Source organism: Sebastes umbrosus, chromosome 23, assembly GCF_015220745.1.
Source record: "Sebastes umbrosus isolate fSebUmb1 chromosome 23, fSebUmb1.pri, whole genome shotgun sequence".
In the NCBI taxonomy this organism is placed as follows: Eukaryota; Metazoa; Chordata; class Actinopteri; order Perciformes; family Sebastidae; genus Sebastes; species Sebastes umbrosus.
In genome coordinates, this window is record NC_051291.1 from 21833266 (window position 1) to 21852446 (window position 19181).

Here is a 19181-nt window from a genome sequence, read left to right on the forward strand (position 1 = left end):
ACTTCTGTCAGTCACTGGAATTTGATTTCCCCACGTGGGTCCTTGTGCAGGACGACAATCGCAAAAACCAGTCTGTATAACTTCACGTTTACTCTTCTTGGTTCGTTTGTGAAAAGTCAGTGTGAACCGGACCAGAACTAAAATGCAACAATGTATCATTTTTTCCACCTTGGTCTGGACCGAATTAATCCAGCTACAGGTGTGGAAGCACCCCGAGTGTGTAAACTGTGACTCTGCAGTCAGTGGAGAGCTGGAAACGCTGTGTGAGGAGTTTTAGTCTAGACCTGACACAGCACATCCCAAACTTCTCCGGTCTTTAGAAGTGACAAAAAGAGTCTGTCAGTGAGTATATGGATGCTTCTGGAAGTGTTAGAAAGGGTTAGAATGACTTCATGATTTTAAAAGACTGAGTACATCCAAACTGATCATGGGTGAATAGTGTCAGAATAGTGTCATTCACATTGCTGTATGTGTTAATGTAGAGTTTTGTCAAAGTGAACTGTCATGGTCTGTTACACACAAATATGTACCTTTTTTTTTTTTTTTTCTTTTGGTGCGGGCGATTGATTGCAGTTCATTTAGTTAGAAATGACAGAGTTGTAGATTATTTGCAATTTAGATTCATAATACAATGCAGGAAAATGTGTGTTGGCAACATCTGTTCACCTCTGTTCTTACACCAGACAGACAGAGAAGATTGCTGTTCCATCTAGAAGCAGCTCTGCTTACAGCTACATGTTGTTGGAAGGTTGGAAGTGGGAGTGAAGCTATGAATATATCACAACATTAATGATTAAAACATGGACGAGATAACAGAGTTTTTCCAGCAGCACACGGTGAGATTCCTATGCTCACATCAGCCACAGACATGAAGAGAGGGAGGGGGGGGGCACAATAATTAATCAGCCGATAATCGTCCGGGTTGACGTCAGGGCTTGACCTACTTCTGATAACCAGGAGGGACTGATGGAGAGTTGACGGCAGCATTAAACCACATGAAGGTGCGCTCGCGTTATGTACCGTCTTTGGACCAAACCATTTTGAAAAAACAAAGCCCAAACCAAAGAGCGCCGTAGCCGAGCGCTCCCACCGTGTGCTCCTTTCATCTCCTCCATGTCCTCCACGTCTTTGTCCTCTCTGCCTCTCTCTCTCCTTTATCCTCCTGTCTCCATTTCATTCTGTTTCTCTCCTCCATGACACACTTCTAGAAGAGGCTTTCATTTGTTTTCTTTTGAAGTGCTTCTTAATTCAGGGACACTCTCTCCATCTCTGTCTCTATGTCTCCAAACCCGGCTTATCTTGTTAGGCTTTGGCTCTCTTCCACAGCACATTTTTTCAGGTCAGTGTCAGTTTTATGCTATCTCTCTCTCTCTCTCCCTCCCTCCCTCCCTCCCTCCCTCTCTCTTTCTCTTCCTCCCTCCCTCCCTCCCTCTCTCTCTGGCGCTCTGTCTTTGCAGAGAGCACACCAGCTCAAAGACATTGCGGTGTGTGTCTACGCAGGCACACACACCATGCTGGTAGCTGTCGGGGAGAAGCTGCTGCAGCGCGCGTGTCTTTTAAAGGACCCTCGCTGTAGTCGAGCAGCGATTCTCAACCTGCAGTGCTCATCATCCGCCAGCACAGCAGCCATCTCTCCCCTCCTCTCTCGCTCTTTCCTCTCCCTCCATCACCCTCTTTTCCCTCACACTCTGTCCCCTCATCGTCACCTCTCAATCCTCACCATTCACTCGGTCCACCTACACATATGTTGTGTTTGTGTGTCGAGGGTTAAAGCCCTTAGTCATAAGGGTGTGTGAGTCATCAGTGTTGCTGTAGTCAGAAGAGGGGGATTCTCCTCTCTCCTCTCTCCTCTCTCCTTCCTCATCCTCACCTCGCTCCAGCTGGACTTTAAACCGGGAGAGGAAACGTTAGCGTGAGTCACGGCGGCGCCATGCTAATCTGTGTGTGTGTGTGTGTGTGTGTTAGATCATATGGGATATCCCTGCTAAGTGTTCTCTTGTATGTATTTTGTTGTCAAGTCATTCTAAACCTCTCTTTCTTGTGTTTTCTTGAATGCAAATGTTTGTGTGTGTGTGTGCGCGCATGGTCGCTTGTGATGTATGTACACCTGTGTGTGTGCATCAATATGTGTGTATGTGTGTGTGTGCGTGCGTACACAGGCAGGTTCGGGGTCTCCCACCATGGCTGCGGCCATCCAGGACTTCCAGAGGTCGGAGTCAGACCGACTAAATGAAGTCAAAGGTCACCTGGAAATTGCCTTATTGGAGAAACATTTCCTACGTGAGTATACACACACGCACACACACACACGCACACACACACAGACACACACACAGATCACGGTTCCAGACACTCTCTGGTCTTCTTTTAGAGATACTCACTCAGATCGTACACCAATTGCTAAGATTTAAAAACATATTTAAAGAATTTGTCTTCAGAGTCATCACACAAACACAGTCTAAACTAGAGCTGGGATGATACGCCTATCTCCCGATTCTTGGGCGCCGATTCAATATGTGTTGTGATTTTTAAGTATTACGATTTATTACGATTTAGGGACTATTTGTATGAATCAGAAATGTCTTGTTAACAGCGACACCTGTGGCTGTTAAGTCAACGAAAGTCAGCGTCCTGTTGCTCGCGCTTGTGCTCGCTCTACATAGACATGAACGAGCATCGGTCAAAACATTGACGCGACACACGTCAGCTAAAAGCACAATATCACTCTATATTTCAGCTGCTTGGCAGTAATGTTAGCTGACCAGACGAAGGTCTCTCCATGAATCACTGCTGATCTTAGTGTTGGCTTTTCCTGCCTCAGCCTCCCCACCGCGGCCGGCGGGAACAGGGGAGACACCAGAGTTTTGGTCTGAGACGATAACGTTTCTCTCTGCGGAGCCCCGTCACTTCACAAGACACGGGAAACCTCTGTTGGTCTGGAGGAGCTGCAGCAGTTATTTCTGCACAAACGTCCACTGAACATTCACTAGATATTCTCAGAGCTAAACTAACTCTTCTGCAGTGTGTAGTGTGCGCACATGCACGTAAGAGTGGAGCGAAAGAGCGAGAACGAGCGCGGTGTGTGAGTGAAGGCAGGTAGAGGAGCAGAGTACAGCAGAGACTCCGGTCCTGGAGACCAAAGCTACGGTCTCCCCAGCGTCCTCCGACCGCGGCCAACACTGTTTAACAGACGGGCTTCACTAGATACAACCAAGAGGTTTTGGTGCTTCCGTGTAGTTTGTGTTGTAGTCTGAGTCTGAACAGCGTAGCCACACGCGAGCGCACATGGGACACCGACCTGCAATGATTTATACATGTAAGAAGTTACAAACAGTCCCTTTTTACGTTTTTTAACACTAGACCATGGTGAAAAAGTTGAATCATATACTTTAACTTTGGGAAATTTCTAAATTGATCCAGTAAAAATGTTTGATTTTCAGCATGTATGTAGTCAGAGATGTCCTGAAGTTGAATATATCAGTCATTGTCTGGAATTATGGAGCATTTTGTTTTTATAGCACCGCAAGCATTCAGAAATGAAGCTATTTCAAGGTACAAATATGGGACTTTTACTTGGGAATATCTCTAAATTGATACAGTAAAAAAAAATATTAAAAAGTATTTAATTTTTTAATTCATAAGGGACATGTAACACGGATGTAAACGCATATGACGTCACGTTACTCAGACTACATCAATACAAGCGGTAACTTATCTCCGCATAGACTCAAATTAAGCAATTATGTCGATTCAAGCATTGCAAAATCTATTTCAAAATCGTAAAAAGAAATGGCGATACATAGGTAAATCTTTGTTTTTCCCACCTCTAATCTAAACAGGTATTGTAGTTGGGTATGTAGACCAAACATCTGCTGGCAGTTCATGTTATCCCTGTTAAAGTAAATAGTTCTAATAGTTCTCTGTGTTGTTCAGTGTTCAAGTAGTAGTGTTTTACTGGTTTTGATTTCCCACAAGCTGCCTTGTCTTCATCTAATTTCAGTTAGAGGATCAGAATCACCTTTATTGGCCAAGTATATGTACACGCTCTGAATGTACTTAGACCGAATTAGACATAACAGCTAGGAACAAAGCTGGACAAATAAGGGGAAAGAATAGACAGTAGGGATGCTAATTTAGAAAAAAATTCTTAACCGATAACCGACCCTCGTTAACCGATTATTAACCGTTAACTGACCAGATTTGTGCCTCGTGCCAGCTGCAGTGTATGAGCACAACAGACAACTGAGTCCCCAGTTCAGCGTCCGGGAGCGTTAACTTAGCAGCTACGGTGCTGCGTGTAGTGTCGCGGACATGCAGCCACTTTCCCAGTAAAAGTCTCCACCGCACATTTAGTTTAGTTTAGCAGGTTGTCAGCTGTGTGTCTGTAACTTTAGCGAGTGGTCAACAAACAGTGTGTGTGTTTGTGCTACGTTAGCAGCTCTAGCATTGTCAGAGGCTTCGTGCTTGCCGCCGCACACGTAGTCTGAGTAACTTTAGAGAGTTTTCAACAGTCCGTGTGTGTGTGTTGGTGGTGAGTGTGAGGTTGTTGGTGGCGTTCTAGCTGTGAACGTAGGTGTAGCAGTGTGTGGACAGTTTATTTGTCGGTGAATAAATGCTACTAAACTACAACTCCTCCACTCCGCTCAAGAGAGCTGGAGACCGGAGACGACTTCCTGTATCCTGCAACTCTGGCTCCGCCTCTTAAGGTGGACTGTTAAGGTGGACCAGCTTTTCTCCTTAAAGAGACAAGCCGCTCCTCTGAGCCGCTCAGCTTTTGAGTTAATTATTAACATTTCTTTTAACCGTTTTAACCGATAGCTTTAATCGGTTAAAATGCTTAATGTCGATTAACGGTTAAACGGTTAATTATTAAAGGTCCCATATTATAAAAAGTGAGGTTGTCATGTCTTTTACATTATAAAGCAGGTTTAAGTGACGTATAAATACTGTGAAAGTATCAAAACACTCAATATATGGAGAAATACACACAGCTTGTATTCAGAAACTGTGCGTTTGAAACAAGCCGTTCGGATTTCTGTCCATTTGTGATGTCACAAATCTACAATATTTAGACCATTTCACAGTTTTAAACGTAAACATTCTAAATGTGTCCCAGTTTATTTCCTGTTGCAGTGTATGTGAATGACATCGGCTGACAGAATGTAAACATGGACCCAAGCTGTTTCCTAGCAACCCAATTCCGTTGCCATTCCGTTGAAAAAACGGGACGTTTCAGACAGAGCATAAATACAGGTATATTCAGACAGACATTATGAGAAAAATAATGTGTTTTTTGAACATTACAGGATGTAAACATGTTCTAGTAGAAACACAAAATACAAGCATGAACTTAAAAATGAGCACGACATGTCCCCTTTAACATCCCTAATAGACAGGACTATTATGTACACGTATGTGGAAAAATAGGTGCATATTTAAATAGAGATTTTTACATTACCCAGAATCGCTCTTGTCAGTTCCCAGAGAAAAGCCCCGGACTTGTGGCATTCAGCTCATGGTTCTAGAGTATACAGTATATGTGGGTGGTGAGTCTAGAGGTCTTTTAGTGGTGGCTTTGTGTTGTGGAGATGCTGCCTCTTTCTACAGTTTCTTATCTACACGGCCTTTTCCTACAACTTGTGTTTGCAAACCAAACGGTGACGCTAGCAGGGAGTGTCCTCTATTTGATGAGAGGCTCTGGATAAACTCAAATGAAAATCTCCTCTCAACACCCTATGCCGGCACTCACTGATGTCTCATCAATTTACTGTAACAATGAACACACACTTTGAGAGGGAAGCACTTAGAGCTTTTAATGACATCCAGCTCTAGCTCTATGGAGGTTGAATGCATTCGATGCGGGTCGCTTTGGCAAATGAGCGTGATGTAATGTATCTCTTCCAGTAGATCTTAATGTGTGTGTTTGAACTCTAAGCATCCTGTGATATCAGTCTGTGCTGTGGTTTCACAGTCGGGCAGCCAGGAGGTTGCTCTCGGTTGCTGTGTGCAGCTTTACGCTGACAGAACGGCAGTCCAACATAACCCTGATGTGATTAGTACATGAAGCACTGTTGCTCAACTCAACTTGAAAGCTATAATACTACACAATTGTATCTATAAGCACTATTTGGTTCCACTGCTTGCTATAATGTTATTCATTTCAATGACTTTGCCAAATACAGGAGTTCCATCCTGTCAGTCTACACAATATTTTTGTCTTTGACGATGGTCACCATGTCAGATCTAACGATCACAGAGCCATAAACTCTTGCAGTGTCTTGGTCGGATGACTGGCAAGACTACGACCAATCACGGCACGTCGTACTCCACGATCACGCGCGAGTTCAGACGTCATCGGGGAGGCGGTTGAAGCAACTGTCAATGCTTGGGTAATGATCATTTTGCATATTCCCGCAATTAGGACCGGGGATATGCCGGCATAGCTAGCATATCATAGCATATCATAGCATATCTACTCACCTGGTTGATGAAGTGCTTCCGCTGTTTCTCGCCAACATTTGTCTCTTTTGACTCTGTCATGGTACTCCCTCGACGGAACGTCAAATAGACAGGAGTACAGTTGCCACAACTCAATGAATTTTTCGTCAGTTTGGTTGTCCCACCTGACAGCAGCAAACTCACCAACCCTCCTCCTTTTCTCCATGTTTGTTTATTACCTATTGACCTGACTGCGACTGCGCGCTGGAGAGAGCACCTGATTGGTCAACGCAAAGGAACACGTCGTTGGAGATGTCACACTAGGCGTGTCAGGATGAAAAATCCTGACAGGCTAGATTTTTCTTCGGGGTGTCGTGGGGCGTCCCAGACGTGGCGTCGGTTGTCGTGTACTATGACACACTACACAAGATGAGAGGATCGATTTTTGCACACGACACTCATTTATCGTTCCCGATCCCCTACGACGGCCGTGTCGGGCTGTAATCGGGTTGATATCGTATAGTCTGATCTCGGCATACAACCTTTATAATTTCGGATAGCTCAGCCGTCTGCTCACTGTAAAAACAAACTTTTCTCCAGTTTCACAGAAGCAGCTCTAAATGGTGAGGGGAACTATACACACACAGTAATCTGATATTTGGAATGGGAAGTGACAACAGTAACATCCTTGTTTTTCTAACTGTATGTTATCAAACCCTGAAATTACACTGGAAGCATAATGGAAGCAAGCAGCTGCCGAGCTAACGAGCTAACGTTAATCAATTTACCATGCTACACCAAAGAGGAGCACTGTGAGGTGAAGCTTCCATGAAGCAGCAGTGCATCCTCCATTACCCTACAAAAGCTTTCTATTTATTCATTCATTCAGTCATCTCTTGTGTGTACCATGCATACTCTCAACAGTAGAGTGTCTACTACAGGGATTTAACAAAAGGTGCTATTATAAGTTGCTGGCCACATTATAAAACATTTAACACATGATTTACTGAAAACATGTATCTAAGAAGCCTGTCAGGGCAGTTTTTTTGCTCTAAATTATATTAAATCTGCTATAGTATAATCCATTTTTATATTAATAGCTGATTGAATGACTTCTTGTATGTAAAAGGGGTCGCACAAAATGATGATCCCACTGAAAAAAAATTCCTAAAACCTGACTGTATGTTACCGGCTCAACACTAAAACACAGGTAAACAGAGTTAGCGACTAGCTCATGAACGTAGGGGAGCTTTTAGAAGCTAAAGAGACAAATATCTCTCTCAGGAGTTGGTGGAAATCCAAACAGAGCTAAAATAAGAGACTTGTTAATTAATACTAATAATACAGTATGTACTTTAAAGGTCCCATATCATGCTCATTTTCAGGTTCATACTTGTATTTTGTGTTTCTACTAGAACATGTTTACATACTGTCTGCTTGAATATACCTGTATTTACCCTCTGTCTGAAACGCTCCGTTTTAGTGCATTTCAACGGAATTGCGTTGCTAGGTAACAGTTTGGGTCCATGTTTACTTTCTGTCAGCTGATGTCATTCTCATCCACTGCAACCAGGAATAAACTGGGACACATGTAGAATGTTTACGTTAAAAACTGTGAAATGGTCTAAATATTGTAGATTTGTGACATCACAAATGGACAGAAATCCGAACGGCTTGTTTCAAATACACAATTTCTGAATACGGGCTGTGTGTATTTCTCCGTATATTGAGCGTTTCGATACTTTCACAGTATTGATATCACACTTAAACCTGCTTTATAATATAAAAGACATGAAAATCTTACTTTTTACAATATGGGACCTTTAACAATATGTTTTTTTTAAACCTACGCCGTCATTTTAACTCAACTCAACTTTATTTATATAGCACCTTTCATATAAACATGCGGGCCAAAGTGCTTAGCATAGCATGATTAAAACAGACAAAAAATAAAAACAAAAATAGACACAATTTTGCAAGACTGAAAATTACAACAATAAAACAAAATGTTGAAAATAAATAAGTCAATAAAATCAAATAAACACCAGGGATTCAAAAATAGTTAGTATAAACTAACATATAATTTGTTGGAATTAATTTGAACACAGCCTATCCTACAATTGATTGTAGATGGGGGATTATGCTCCCCATTCATGAAAACACAGAATTCATGAAAATACAGACCAGAATCCTGACTCCCTCTCACGGTAAATTGCATTTTCTATGTTGACAAGAACCTGGCGATACGATACGTATCACAATACAGAGGTTCCAATTTAACATACTGCGATACTGTAATCAAGCCCATAAATTGCATTTTTTATATCTAATTTTACTGTCATAGTATCAAGAACACATCGCCATTTGCTAGGGATGCACGATGCACGACGGGTCCAATACTGTGCTCATGTACTCGTACTCGCAAAACGGCTCCGATACAACGGCACCGATACCACTTTACTGTGGTGTGCCCGACCCCGCTGGGCCGGGATCCCATCCCAGCCGGCGCACGCCGGCCCTCACTTTCATTGCGCCACGGGGTTTTGCTTGCACCCTCTGACTCGCGTGTGCGTTAGACTCCTTGGTCCGTGTTTCAAGACGGGTCGGGTGGGTTGCAGACATCGTCGCAGACCCCTGGCGCCTTTTACATGGGCTGAGCCCCGCCCTGGGGGCACGACCTGGTCGGGGCGCACTGAGAACAGTCCGCCCTGGTCGACAGTCGCACCGGGCTGTCCCCGGTGGGGAGAGAGGGCGCAGCGAGCACTTGGTCCACTGTGCGGCGAGGTCCGGGCAGGGAGCGCTGTAAAGTTGCGGCTGCGAGCCACCTCCGCCCCGAGCCTTTCCAAGCCGGGTGCAGCGCACCGCCTCGTATGCGGGACTCCCCAGCCTGCCGTGTGTCGCTCACACCTTCCAGCTGGCTGTTAACGAGGGTCTTTTGGCACAGAGAAGTACTCGTATCGGTACTCCGTATCGGCGAGTACCCAAATGTAAGTACTTGTACTCGGTCTGAAACAAAGTGGTATCGGTGCATCCCTAACATTTGCATAAAATCTGAGTACATTTTTAAAAACATTTTTATGCAGTCAGAAAAGTGGGATCTGCATTTGTTCATTCATCACAGTCCCTGTAACATCCAACATCATAGCACTACTTCTTGTGCAATCTCAGCCACAAATCTTTGCATGTAAACTATTAATTAAAGAAATGGATTCAGTGTTTTTGAGAATCGATACAGTATCACAATACATTATAGCGCAAGTGGAGCGATATTTTCTTACACCCCTATTATGTATAGCAGTTGGCAGTTCTGGATCTACTGTTTATGTGTATACTGTAGAAGGGCGGGGGGGATGGGGGGAGGAGTGAATGGGTGATGAGAGAGAGGAAGAGGGGAGGCAGCCTGATGATGATGATGATGATGATGCTGCGTCCACCCACTCAACTCACACACATTTGCCAGCTTGTCTAACCTGCTCTCCGATGAGGGGTACTGGTTGTCCTGTGCCGCGCAGCAGCACGTTGACAGTCCCGTGGTATGTAATAGACTGTGAAGTCTCCCCCCCCTTGCCATTTGGACTGTGTGTGTGTCTACTAGAGGGAGAGAGTGAGGGACAGGGAGAGAGAGTGTGTGAAAGAGAATACCTCAGGCTATGTCCTCTCCCACAATGCCTGTGCCTGAGCTAAAAGGGCTGGATTCATTGTCACCCCGTCAGGATGCTAGCTAAAAGAGCTCACCCTTCATGGACCTTCCTTCCTCCCCTGTTTGCCCTTTCCTTTCTTCCCTCTCTCATTTTCCTCCCAACCTCTCCCTTTCTTTAAAAAAAAAAATATCCTCTAGAGCTCTCTTTGCCTTTTTCTCTCCATCCCGCTGAGCTGCTCTTTCACATTTTGCCTGCCATTCCTTTCTCTTCTTTTCATTTCCCTTTTTGCTTTCTCACTCTCTCAGACACAATTTCTGAGATTCTCTGACAACCCCACATGCTTGCACGTGCAGGTAAAACAGCTGTGACCTAGTCATGAGCTCAAAGGGTTAAGAAGAGAAATGTAATCTTTGCCCTACCTAAGATGGCAGCCACTTGGCATTTTGTAAAGGGGAGTCCGAAGGGGAGCAACCTTCATACATGCCTGGAGTTGTTGATTGATAAAAGGGTAGTAGTACCTCTGGGTAATGTTGTGTTTTTCTTCCAACATAAGTGCTTTGTGTTTGTATTCCCTCTGTTTTCTTGTAGCAGTTCTCCCTTCTGCCTCTCACTGACTCTTGTTATCCATTTCTCTCATGCCTCTCAGCCTCTCGTCCTATCTGTGGTCGGTGTAATCATACTGCGGGGAACACTGAAGCGTGACAATCCATTAGCACCTAATGGAGTCCTGAGCTCTCTGCCCTGTACTCTATACTTATTGTGTATTCTATTTCTACAATTTCCCTTTGCACCCTACTCTGCTTTCCTGTGCTTTATGTAGTCATTGTATGGCGTTGCACAGTATATAGCCCGCTATAGGAAGACCTATACGAGTGTGTATTCATCATATTCTCAGTTACGTGTTGAGAACCGGCGGATACAGACCTGTACTGCATATACAGTTAGTCATTAGTTAAAGCCGATGAGATTAGTGGGGTGAAACAAAAGAGTCCCTGTAGCAAGACATTATGGGTTTATGTGTTGTGTAATGGCTTCTTCTGGAGCATAGGTAATATAGGAAAACAACATAACATACTGTGAGAAGACTAGCCATAGTTTGCACATTGAAAGGATTAAGAAATGCAACAGTACTAAAGATTTTTGTTGATTTGGCGACACCTGTGGTTACTGGTAGGGCTGGACAATAATTTAATATGATAATTTATCGTCTTTCAATGGAATCGTATCATGATGAAATCATATAACGAGATATCGCGATACACAATTACTTTGTCTAATTTGATAATAACAAGCACATACTAACTCTCAGAAAATCGTGTCATTTTGCACTAAAGTTCTTAAATAAATGAGAAAAACTTTTTCATTTGTCAAGTATTTAATTCACACAGGAGTATACAGAAATAGGCTTTACCATGTGGTTATTTCATATTGACTAGTTATTTATTGAATTACCAGAAAACATGCTATATTCACAACAATGATCTGCTAGCTGTACATTATCCTGCTTATTACACGGCTGCTTACGTAAGAAATCAATAATTTAACACAAAAACGGTCCTCCAGAGTCCGAGGTCAGAACTGTGCCCATAGCAACGGTCTGTTATACATAGCAACGGCCTGTTACACATAGCAACGGTCTGTTATACATAGCAACGGCCTGTTATACATAGCAACGGTCTGTTATACATAGCAACTGCCTGTTATACATAGCAACGGTCTGTTATACATAGCAACGGTCTGTTACACATAGCAATGGTCTGTTATACATAGCAACGGCCTGTTACACATAGCAACGGTCTGTTATACATAGCAACGGCCCATTACACATAGCAACAGTCTGTTATACATAGCAACGGTCTGTTACACATTGCAACGGTCTGTTATACATAGCAGAGGTCTGTTATACATAGCAACGGTCTGTTCTACATAGCAACGGCCTGTTATACATAGCAACGGTCTGTTATAAATAGCAACGGCCTGTTATACATAGCAACGGCCTGTTATACATAGCAACTGCCTTCTATAAAGAAAAAATAGACCTTTGAATGTCGTGACTGATCAATCAGAATTGAGTATTCAACAAAGCCGTGTAATAAATAGTGATAACCTTATCAAGATATGAAATGATCTATAATTCGGGATAGACGATTTTTGCCTTATCGCACAACCCGAGTTACTGGTGTTAACCGCTAGTGCGGTTCAATATTACAAGTCCCAGAATTCTAGGGGCAGCAGACACTCCTTTCTGCTTTGTCAGAAACACAAGAGAAGAACATCTGCTGTATCCGTTAACAACACAGCCAAACAAACCCACATTGTTTGATAAGGAAGTCAGTCAATAATTGTCCGATTTCTATCATGCCATGACCAAGTACAATCTGATTTCATGCTGTACACGCCGCAAGTATTGCTGTATACGCCACACAACGATACAGTAAAGTTTGTTTCCTTACTGAGGATTTGAAGTGTGCAGCCTGTGGCCTGCAGCTCTCCATCTGACAGCTCACTGTGACTGCTTGCTCTGGTTACATTAAACTGATCAGCTGTCCAACATGCTGAATGAAACACAGACAGCTCCCGATTGACTCTGCTTCTAGGTCTTTCATTCATGTTTTAAATTCATCAAAAGTAATCAGATTTCCCAGTTTCAACAGCTTGTAGTGTATTCCAGGAGAAGGGAGCGGAACAGCTAAAGGCCATCTTAGCTAGTTCTGTGTGGACCTTAGGTACAGATAATAAGTACAGGTCAGACCAGTGTAGGCTATAGCTGCCAGTGTTGCGCGATATGAGAGTGCACAGATAGGAGGGGAGTATACCAAGAATGGACTTATAAATAAATGTGAGCCAATGTTTGTTCCTTCGCATAGACAAAGAGGGCCAGTTAGCCTTGGTGTACAGGGTACAGTGATGTGTGAGCACTTTACAGCCAGTAACAAACCTCAGTGCACTATGATAGAGAGAATCTAACATTCGTAAACACTGGACAGATGCATCCATATAAAGCAGATCCCCATAATCTAGCAAAGGTCAAAATGTAGAAGTAACCAATTTCTTCCTACCTTCAATAGAAAAACAGGCCTTGTTCCGATAATAAAAAATTCAACGTGAGGTTTAAAAAAGAGCTGGCTGTCAATTTGTATACAAATGTATACAAATATGTATACATTTGAACTTGTTCAATCTTCTCACCCTGCACAGTTATAATGCTTGGACTAGTATCAACTGTTTTCTTGGATTTTGAAAACAACATAAGCTAAGTTTTTTCTGCATCCAAAACTAGCTTAAGATTATGTTATTGTGACTGAACAATGTTAAAAGCAGACTTTAAATATGCATAAGCTTGGCTGAGAGTGGTGGCACAACAGTAAATGACAGTGTCATCGGCATAGAAGTGGAAATTGGAATTTGGAACATTTTGACCCAGGTTATTGATATAAATAGTGAATAATATTGGACCAAGGACTGAACCCTGGCGCAACTGTATCATTTCCTGTAAATCCCTTATGTGTAGGTAGGCAAGTTGAATGCAGCACAGGAATGGCGGACCCTACCACTAACAATGAAAGCTACTATATAGAGAAGTATTTTACTGAATTTAAATACATTGAATGGCTGTTGCAGAAAAGAATGCTGACCATAAAATGAGTGAAAATGTGAAATCAAAATATATTTAATATTAAAATGAAAATGTTATTAATATTAATAGTATGTTTTCTTTAGTGTATAATCACCTGGAAACAGTTGGTGTTGTTTTCGTTACCTTAGAATGAGCCGTTTATAGCTACATAGGGAGCGGGTCCTCTCCATAGAGTCCGCCATGTTTCAACAGTAGCCCAGAACGGACAAACCAAACACTGGCTCTAAAGAGGGACATTTGTGTTTTCATGTTTTCGCGCGGGCCACCGTAGTTCTCCTACACGCTAGGCACACGGGAGAAGCTGTAGTTGGTCGACCGCTAGATGCTGTCAGATCATAGAGACTGCACCTTTAATATTTTTGAGTTTGGGACCGTTGATCAGACAAAACAAGCCGGAGAATTTGAAACAAAAAGGTCACCGTTGTTAAACAGCCACGACAACTTGCTTGTTAATTTTACGTTGCTCCAAATGAGACCATAAGCTCAACACCTAAAATATGAATGAGACAATTTTGCAGCTGTTAGCCTTTTGTCTCCCCAAGGCTAATTTGATTTTACAGTGTTGTTCTTTCTCTGCGGAGACAAGAACCTGTTTGGCCCTCTTATAACGTGCCTTCCCACAGGAAAATGACTATAATGGCATGATAGAAAATAGGAGCGAAAGACTCATTCCAAACCTAGAAGTGTGTGTTGGTTTGTTTTCCTCTAATGGCGCATCAGCATTTAACCCGAGAGCTGATTTGGGCTTCTTGGATCTCTTTCACACTGGGAGTGAACCGAGCGTAGGCGTATCCTCTCTCACGCTGACGTCTTTCCCTCTCTGCTGCTTAAAATAAAGCTGGGGCCCACGCTGTATGCTAAAACAAACACACTGCTTAAGTATATTGTCTCCTGCCTTCACAGGAGGCATGAGTTTCCATTCCAGATGGTGTGTGCGTGCGTGCGTGCGTGCGTGCGTGCGTGCGTGCGTGCGTGTGTGGAGACAATGGCCCATGCCTTTTCCCCTTGGCATTTGTTGTGATTGACCAGTGCTATTCTTAGGGCACTTAATTGGTTAATTTGTAACCATGTTTCCGGACGCGAGATCAGAACATATGCAGCGGAGGTCGCGATGGCCTTTCTGCTGCATTACAGTGCTGTTTTCTTTTCTCTTTTTCCTCTTCCTTTCTGCCTCCTCATTCACTCCTCTCATCTATTCTCCTCTTTCATTCCTCTCTTCTCCTTATGTTTGCGTGTCCACACACACACACACTCCACGTCAGACTAATCAGATTAGTTTAAAGGGCCAGCACTGATCTCTCAGTCATTTTAATAAATACATAAATTCACCTCATTCTACCTTGACAAAGTGAAGTGCTGCAGTAGTCTCTTAAGTCTGTCTGTGTGTGTCCGTGAGAAGAAGTGGTTCCCTTAAATCACAAAGTACTTATTTTCTCACATACCCCTGTTGATAGCTAGGTGTGGAGATAGTTTTGGTTTAATTTGGTTTCAGATCTCCCTGCTGAGACCTCTAGGGCCACCTCAATACAAAGAATGGATTTTATTTTTTTATTTGTGGTGCAAAACATTGAAAAATGACATTTGGAGAAACACAACAACAGTGTGTGTTACATTGTTGTGGTTACATGTGCAGGATAATCCACAGACCTAGAAAGAACTGCAGCTCCTGATAAACCGTGTACAGTGAGGCCTGTGGATTATCCGCAGCCACAAGAATTATTCAGTGCTGACTGGTTTTAACCAGGTTACTATAATAAGCACTACAGGTGTGCATTATCATTACAATCAAGCTACAAGATACTGTACATGCTAATAATACCAAGTTTTTGCTTAAAATTCAAATGTGAGATAAAAGCGAGACAGACTTCAACCTAGTGCGTGCATTGTGTTATGGCCATTAGTGGCTGTCATGTTTTGATGATGGTCTTCCAGTGGCAGTAGGCAGTATATTTTTTGGCATCATTGGGCAAAAATTCCATAATAACCTTTCAGCATATTGTAATTCAAATGTTCTGAGAGAAAACTAGACTTCTGCTCCTCCTCATGGCTCTGTTTTCAGACTTTAGAACATCTAGCCCGTGACGGGAGACTTTGACCAATCACAGGTCATTTCAGAGAGAGAGAGCGTTCCTATTGGCTGTGCTCTGGTCATGTGACCGTAACTTGGCATTCATTCACTCGATTTCACGATGGCGGCGGCGTCACAAACTTTCTCATTTTACAGCTAAACCGTGCACTACAAGATGATTCTGAGAACATCTGAGGAGAGAAATAGGCATTACAGTAACAGAATATTGATTCATATTTGATCAGCGCTCACTAGTTTGAGAAAAATATACACGGCCGTCAGATTATTTGATCCATACACTGTTTGTTGAGTTTTTAGAAAATGTAATATAAAATGATCTAGATTGATATTATGATATAAAATGACTATTGACAGTGTTATGGATAACACTCTGTGTTATCCATAACACCCACCCCAAATGTCAAAATGAATATGCAATGTTTTAAGAGCTAAAATGCTATACTTTATGTTGCTTTTTTTATGGGTATGGCTAAAAGTCCAAAAGCTGAGATAGCCAGTCTCACTGACGGCTAATTAGTTGGTCAATCATTCCTTCATTATACTCCAACTGGCTGCTTCATCTTCTCTCCTGCAGAGCTCTGTAATTTTGAAGATTTATGACATTAATCACAGAAGACACAAACACAAGGGAGACGTAAAACCTGCAAATGTTTGAGCATGAAACTGTGCTCCTAGTGTGTCTAAAATGACCCATATTGGAGTATATGGATGTGTGTCGAGTGTATTTCTGTGTTTCTCAGTCCTCGCATACTGCATGCCGAGATTTACAATGCACACTCTGAGAACAGCGTTTCCTCGAGGGCTAGCCTTGTTGGTAGTTTTATGATTATTATAGCAATGGATGTTAAAACTAGAGGGATGTATATTATCAACTAGAATATGTCCTGTGGGTGACAGAGCTGAGCTGAAGCGACCCTCCTACTGGTGATAAAATGGCCGAGGGCAGTGCCAACGGAAATCACCTCATGTAATTATGTGAGCCGGTCTAAATGTGCTAAGCTCCCTTTCTCCGTCTCTTGCTTTTATTCTGATTCCCTTTTACTTCTACCTCTAAACCTTCTTTGCCCTTCAGTCCTCTCTGTGCTTTTGCCTACTTTTTATCCTTGGCTTGTTGATATCTCTATCGCTGTTTTTACATCACAAAAGCCCTGATTCTTTAGTTTGAGCTGGTAGAATATGTGCAATCTGTCCATCCTGGACCTGGCTGGCTAAAGTGTGTACTTGTTTGTAGTCTTTCAATATCCTCACATTGCACTGTGCAATAGACAGGTCCTGCTGTCATCGGGTTTATCGGTTTTACTGGTACCGTAGCATTTGAGAGAACTAGATGCGTGTGAGGGTGTGTTTATGTGTGTGAGAGAGAGAGAGGCTATCCTGTTTGAGGTCGTACATTGAAGGTCACTGCGGGGGAACAGGCTTTGTGCACTACAGGGACTTGCTGATCAATACAGTGTCCTAGCTGCTGCCCTACTTCACACTGGGCAGAGAGGCACACACAGAAACATGCACAATGCAGCAGCAGCAGCACAACTGAGAGCTGATGGAATCACAGATGAATTGCAGTAGATCTGTAATGCAATGCGTTCTTTACTATACCATCTGGTATAGGGATGTTCATAATTAACTGTTAACCCACATTAAGCATTTTAACCGATTAACGCTATCGGTTAAAACGGTTAAAAGAAGTATTAATAATTAACTCAAAAGCTGAGCGTCTCAGAGGAGCGGCTCGTCTCTTTAAGGAGAAAAGCTGGTCCACCTTAACAGCCCACCTTAAGAGGCGGAGCCGGAGTTGCAGGATACAGGAAGTCTGGTGACAAGAGGTTAACGTCAGGCTGCTGTAAACTGTATCGGTGTTGTTGTATCGGAGCCGTTATCAAACCACAAAAAGTGACGTAGAAATGGCAGGTTACACTGCTAATAGCTGTTCTTTCTGAGTCCTGTAGTCTGTCTTTAAAAGATAAAACAGAATAAGAAAACTTGTTAAAAGCTCATTAAGATATTCATTTAGAAGTAAAATACATAAGAAATGGATTTCAGTAGTCGATGGGCACATTGTGTGCCTTTTAGTATCTAGAGGGTATACAGCAGTGGAAATGGAAGTCAATGAAAAGTCTTCTTTCTGTATTCTTGGAGATTAATTATGCCAGTGATGGAGTATTCTGCAGGCCTCTGCCTCATTACTGTTTACTCATACGCTGATGATGATTCATTCTCCTTGTAAGACAGCTACAGGACACGCTGCATGATAATGAATGGATCTCGCTCAGCGCCTGCTAAGGAGGCTGTCATACGTGAGCCCCGTACAACAGGAAATGAAGCCTTTGAGGCAGAACGGGTCGAGACAGCTCAGAAGCGGAGGTTTCTGTAATTGGGATGTTTGAGTTTGTGAAATGTTAAATGGACCTGTAATTCATGTAACCTCCGTGTCTACACACAGCTGCTGCAGATATCTCATTTGACATGAGATTCTCTCACTGTACTCTAGTCTACGTCCCAGCTCTTACATTTTAATTTAGTCGTGCCCTCGTGAGTTTAGCCGAGTGTGTGAGAATGCAACAGGTGGCCATGTGTGTAAAGAGAGCAAGTTCTCTCAGTCTTTTGAGCAGATGTCCATGACATACTGTGTGTGTTTCACTGGCTTAATGACTGACATGATCTAGAACAGAGAATCTTCTAATAGCTTCTAGTAAATTTGCAGTGTTGAACTGTGGATATGTCATCTGTGTTCTCGCTGATTCCCGGAAAGCACTCGGTCCCCGGTGCTCAGAGGAGACTGCACTCTTGACCAGACATCGATGATGTAATGATGTCTGTTATCATATTACCGTTCTCCAAACAAGCACATGCTATCCTCCCTGCTGACACAACATTGGATTATGGAACATTGTTTATCTAGATCATGTATTGCATGTTTCTCTCCCGCATAAATATTTGCACACAAATAACACAACAGTGACACGGATTTGGATTCAAACTACTTTCCACACATTTCCTGTATGGCACAAGAAGGAAAGTGTTGTTTTGATGTTACAGGGAGGACTGTGAAGTTTGAGAGTTCACCATGAAGTCAACATAATGTTGTCGAGGGGAAAAAAGTGAAACAAGTGTGTGTGAGATCTAGGTCACCTACAGATATCAGGGCCAGAGTGGAAGGAGGCCACAGAGAGGCAAGATCAAAATCCAGTACAGTACAACCTGAGCTACAGTATAATAAGTATAAAATACAAACTAAAAGGGCAACATTTTGAAAGAAAAAAATAATAAATGATGAATATCCAGGCCTGATATTTTGCTAATTTGATACTGTTATTCATTTAAAACACTTTTAGAGAAACCCCAAAACTGAAAGAACCTGATGTCTCACAATGAAAAA

General features: G+C 42.6%; 1 protein-coding gene across 3 annotated transcripts in view; it reads left to right on the forward strand.

The window, feature by feature from the left end:
* Positions 1-19181, forward strand: part of gramd4a (GRAM domain containing 4a) — a 72204-nt gene that overhangs the window by 21297 nt on the left and 31726 nt on the right. For 2 of the 3 annotated variants that reach the window (XM_037760570.1, XM_037760571.1), the window contains exon 3: positions 2160-2280. In XM_037760570.1, the coding sequence (XP_037616498.1) occupies positions 2160-2280 (121 nt within the window). Of the gene's footprint in view, positions 1-1449; positions 1913-2159; positions 2281-19181 lie in introns of those variants that run through there. The other variant, XM_037760573.1, reaches the window with a different exon arrangement.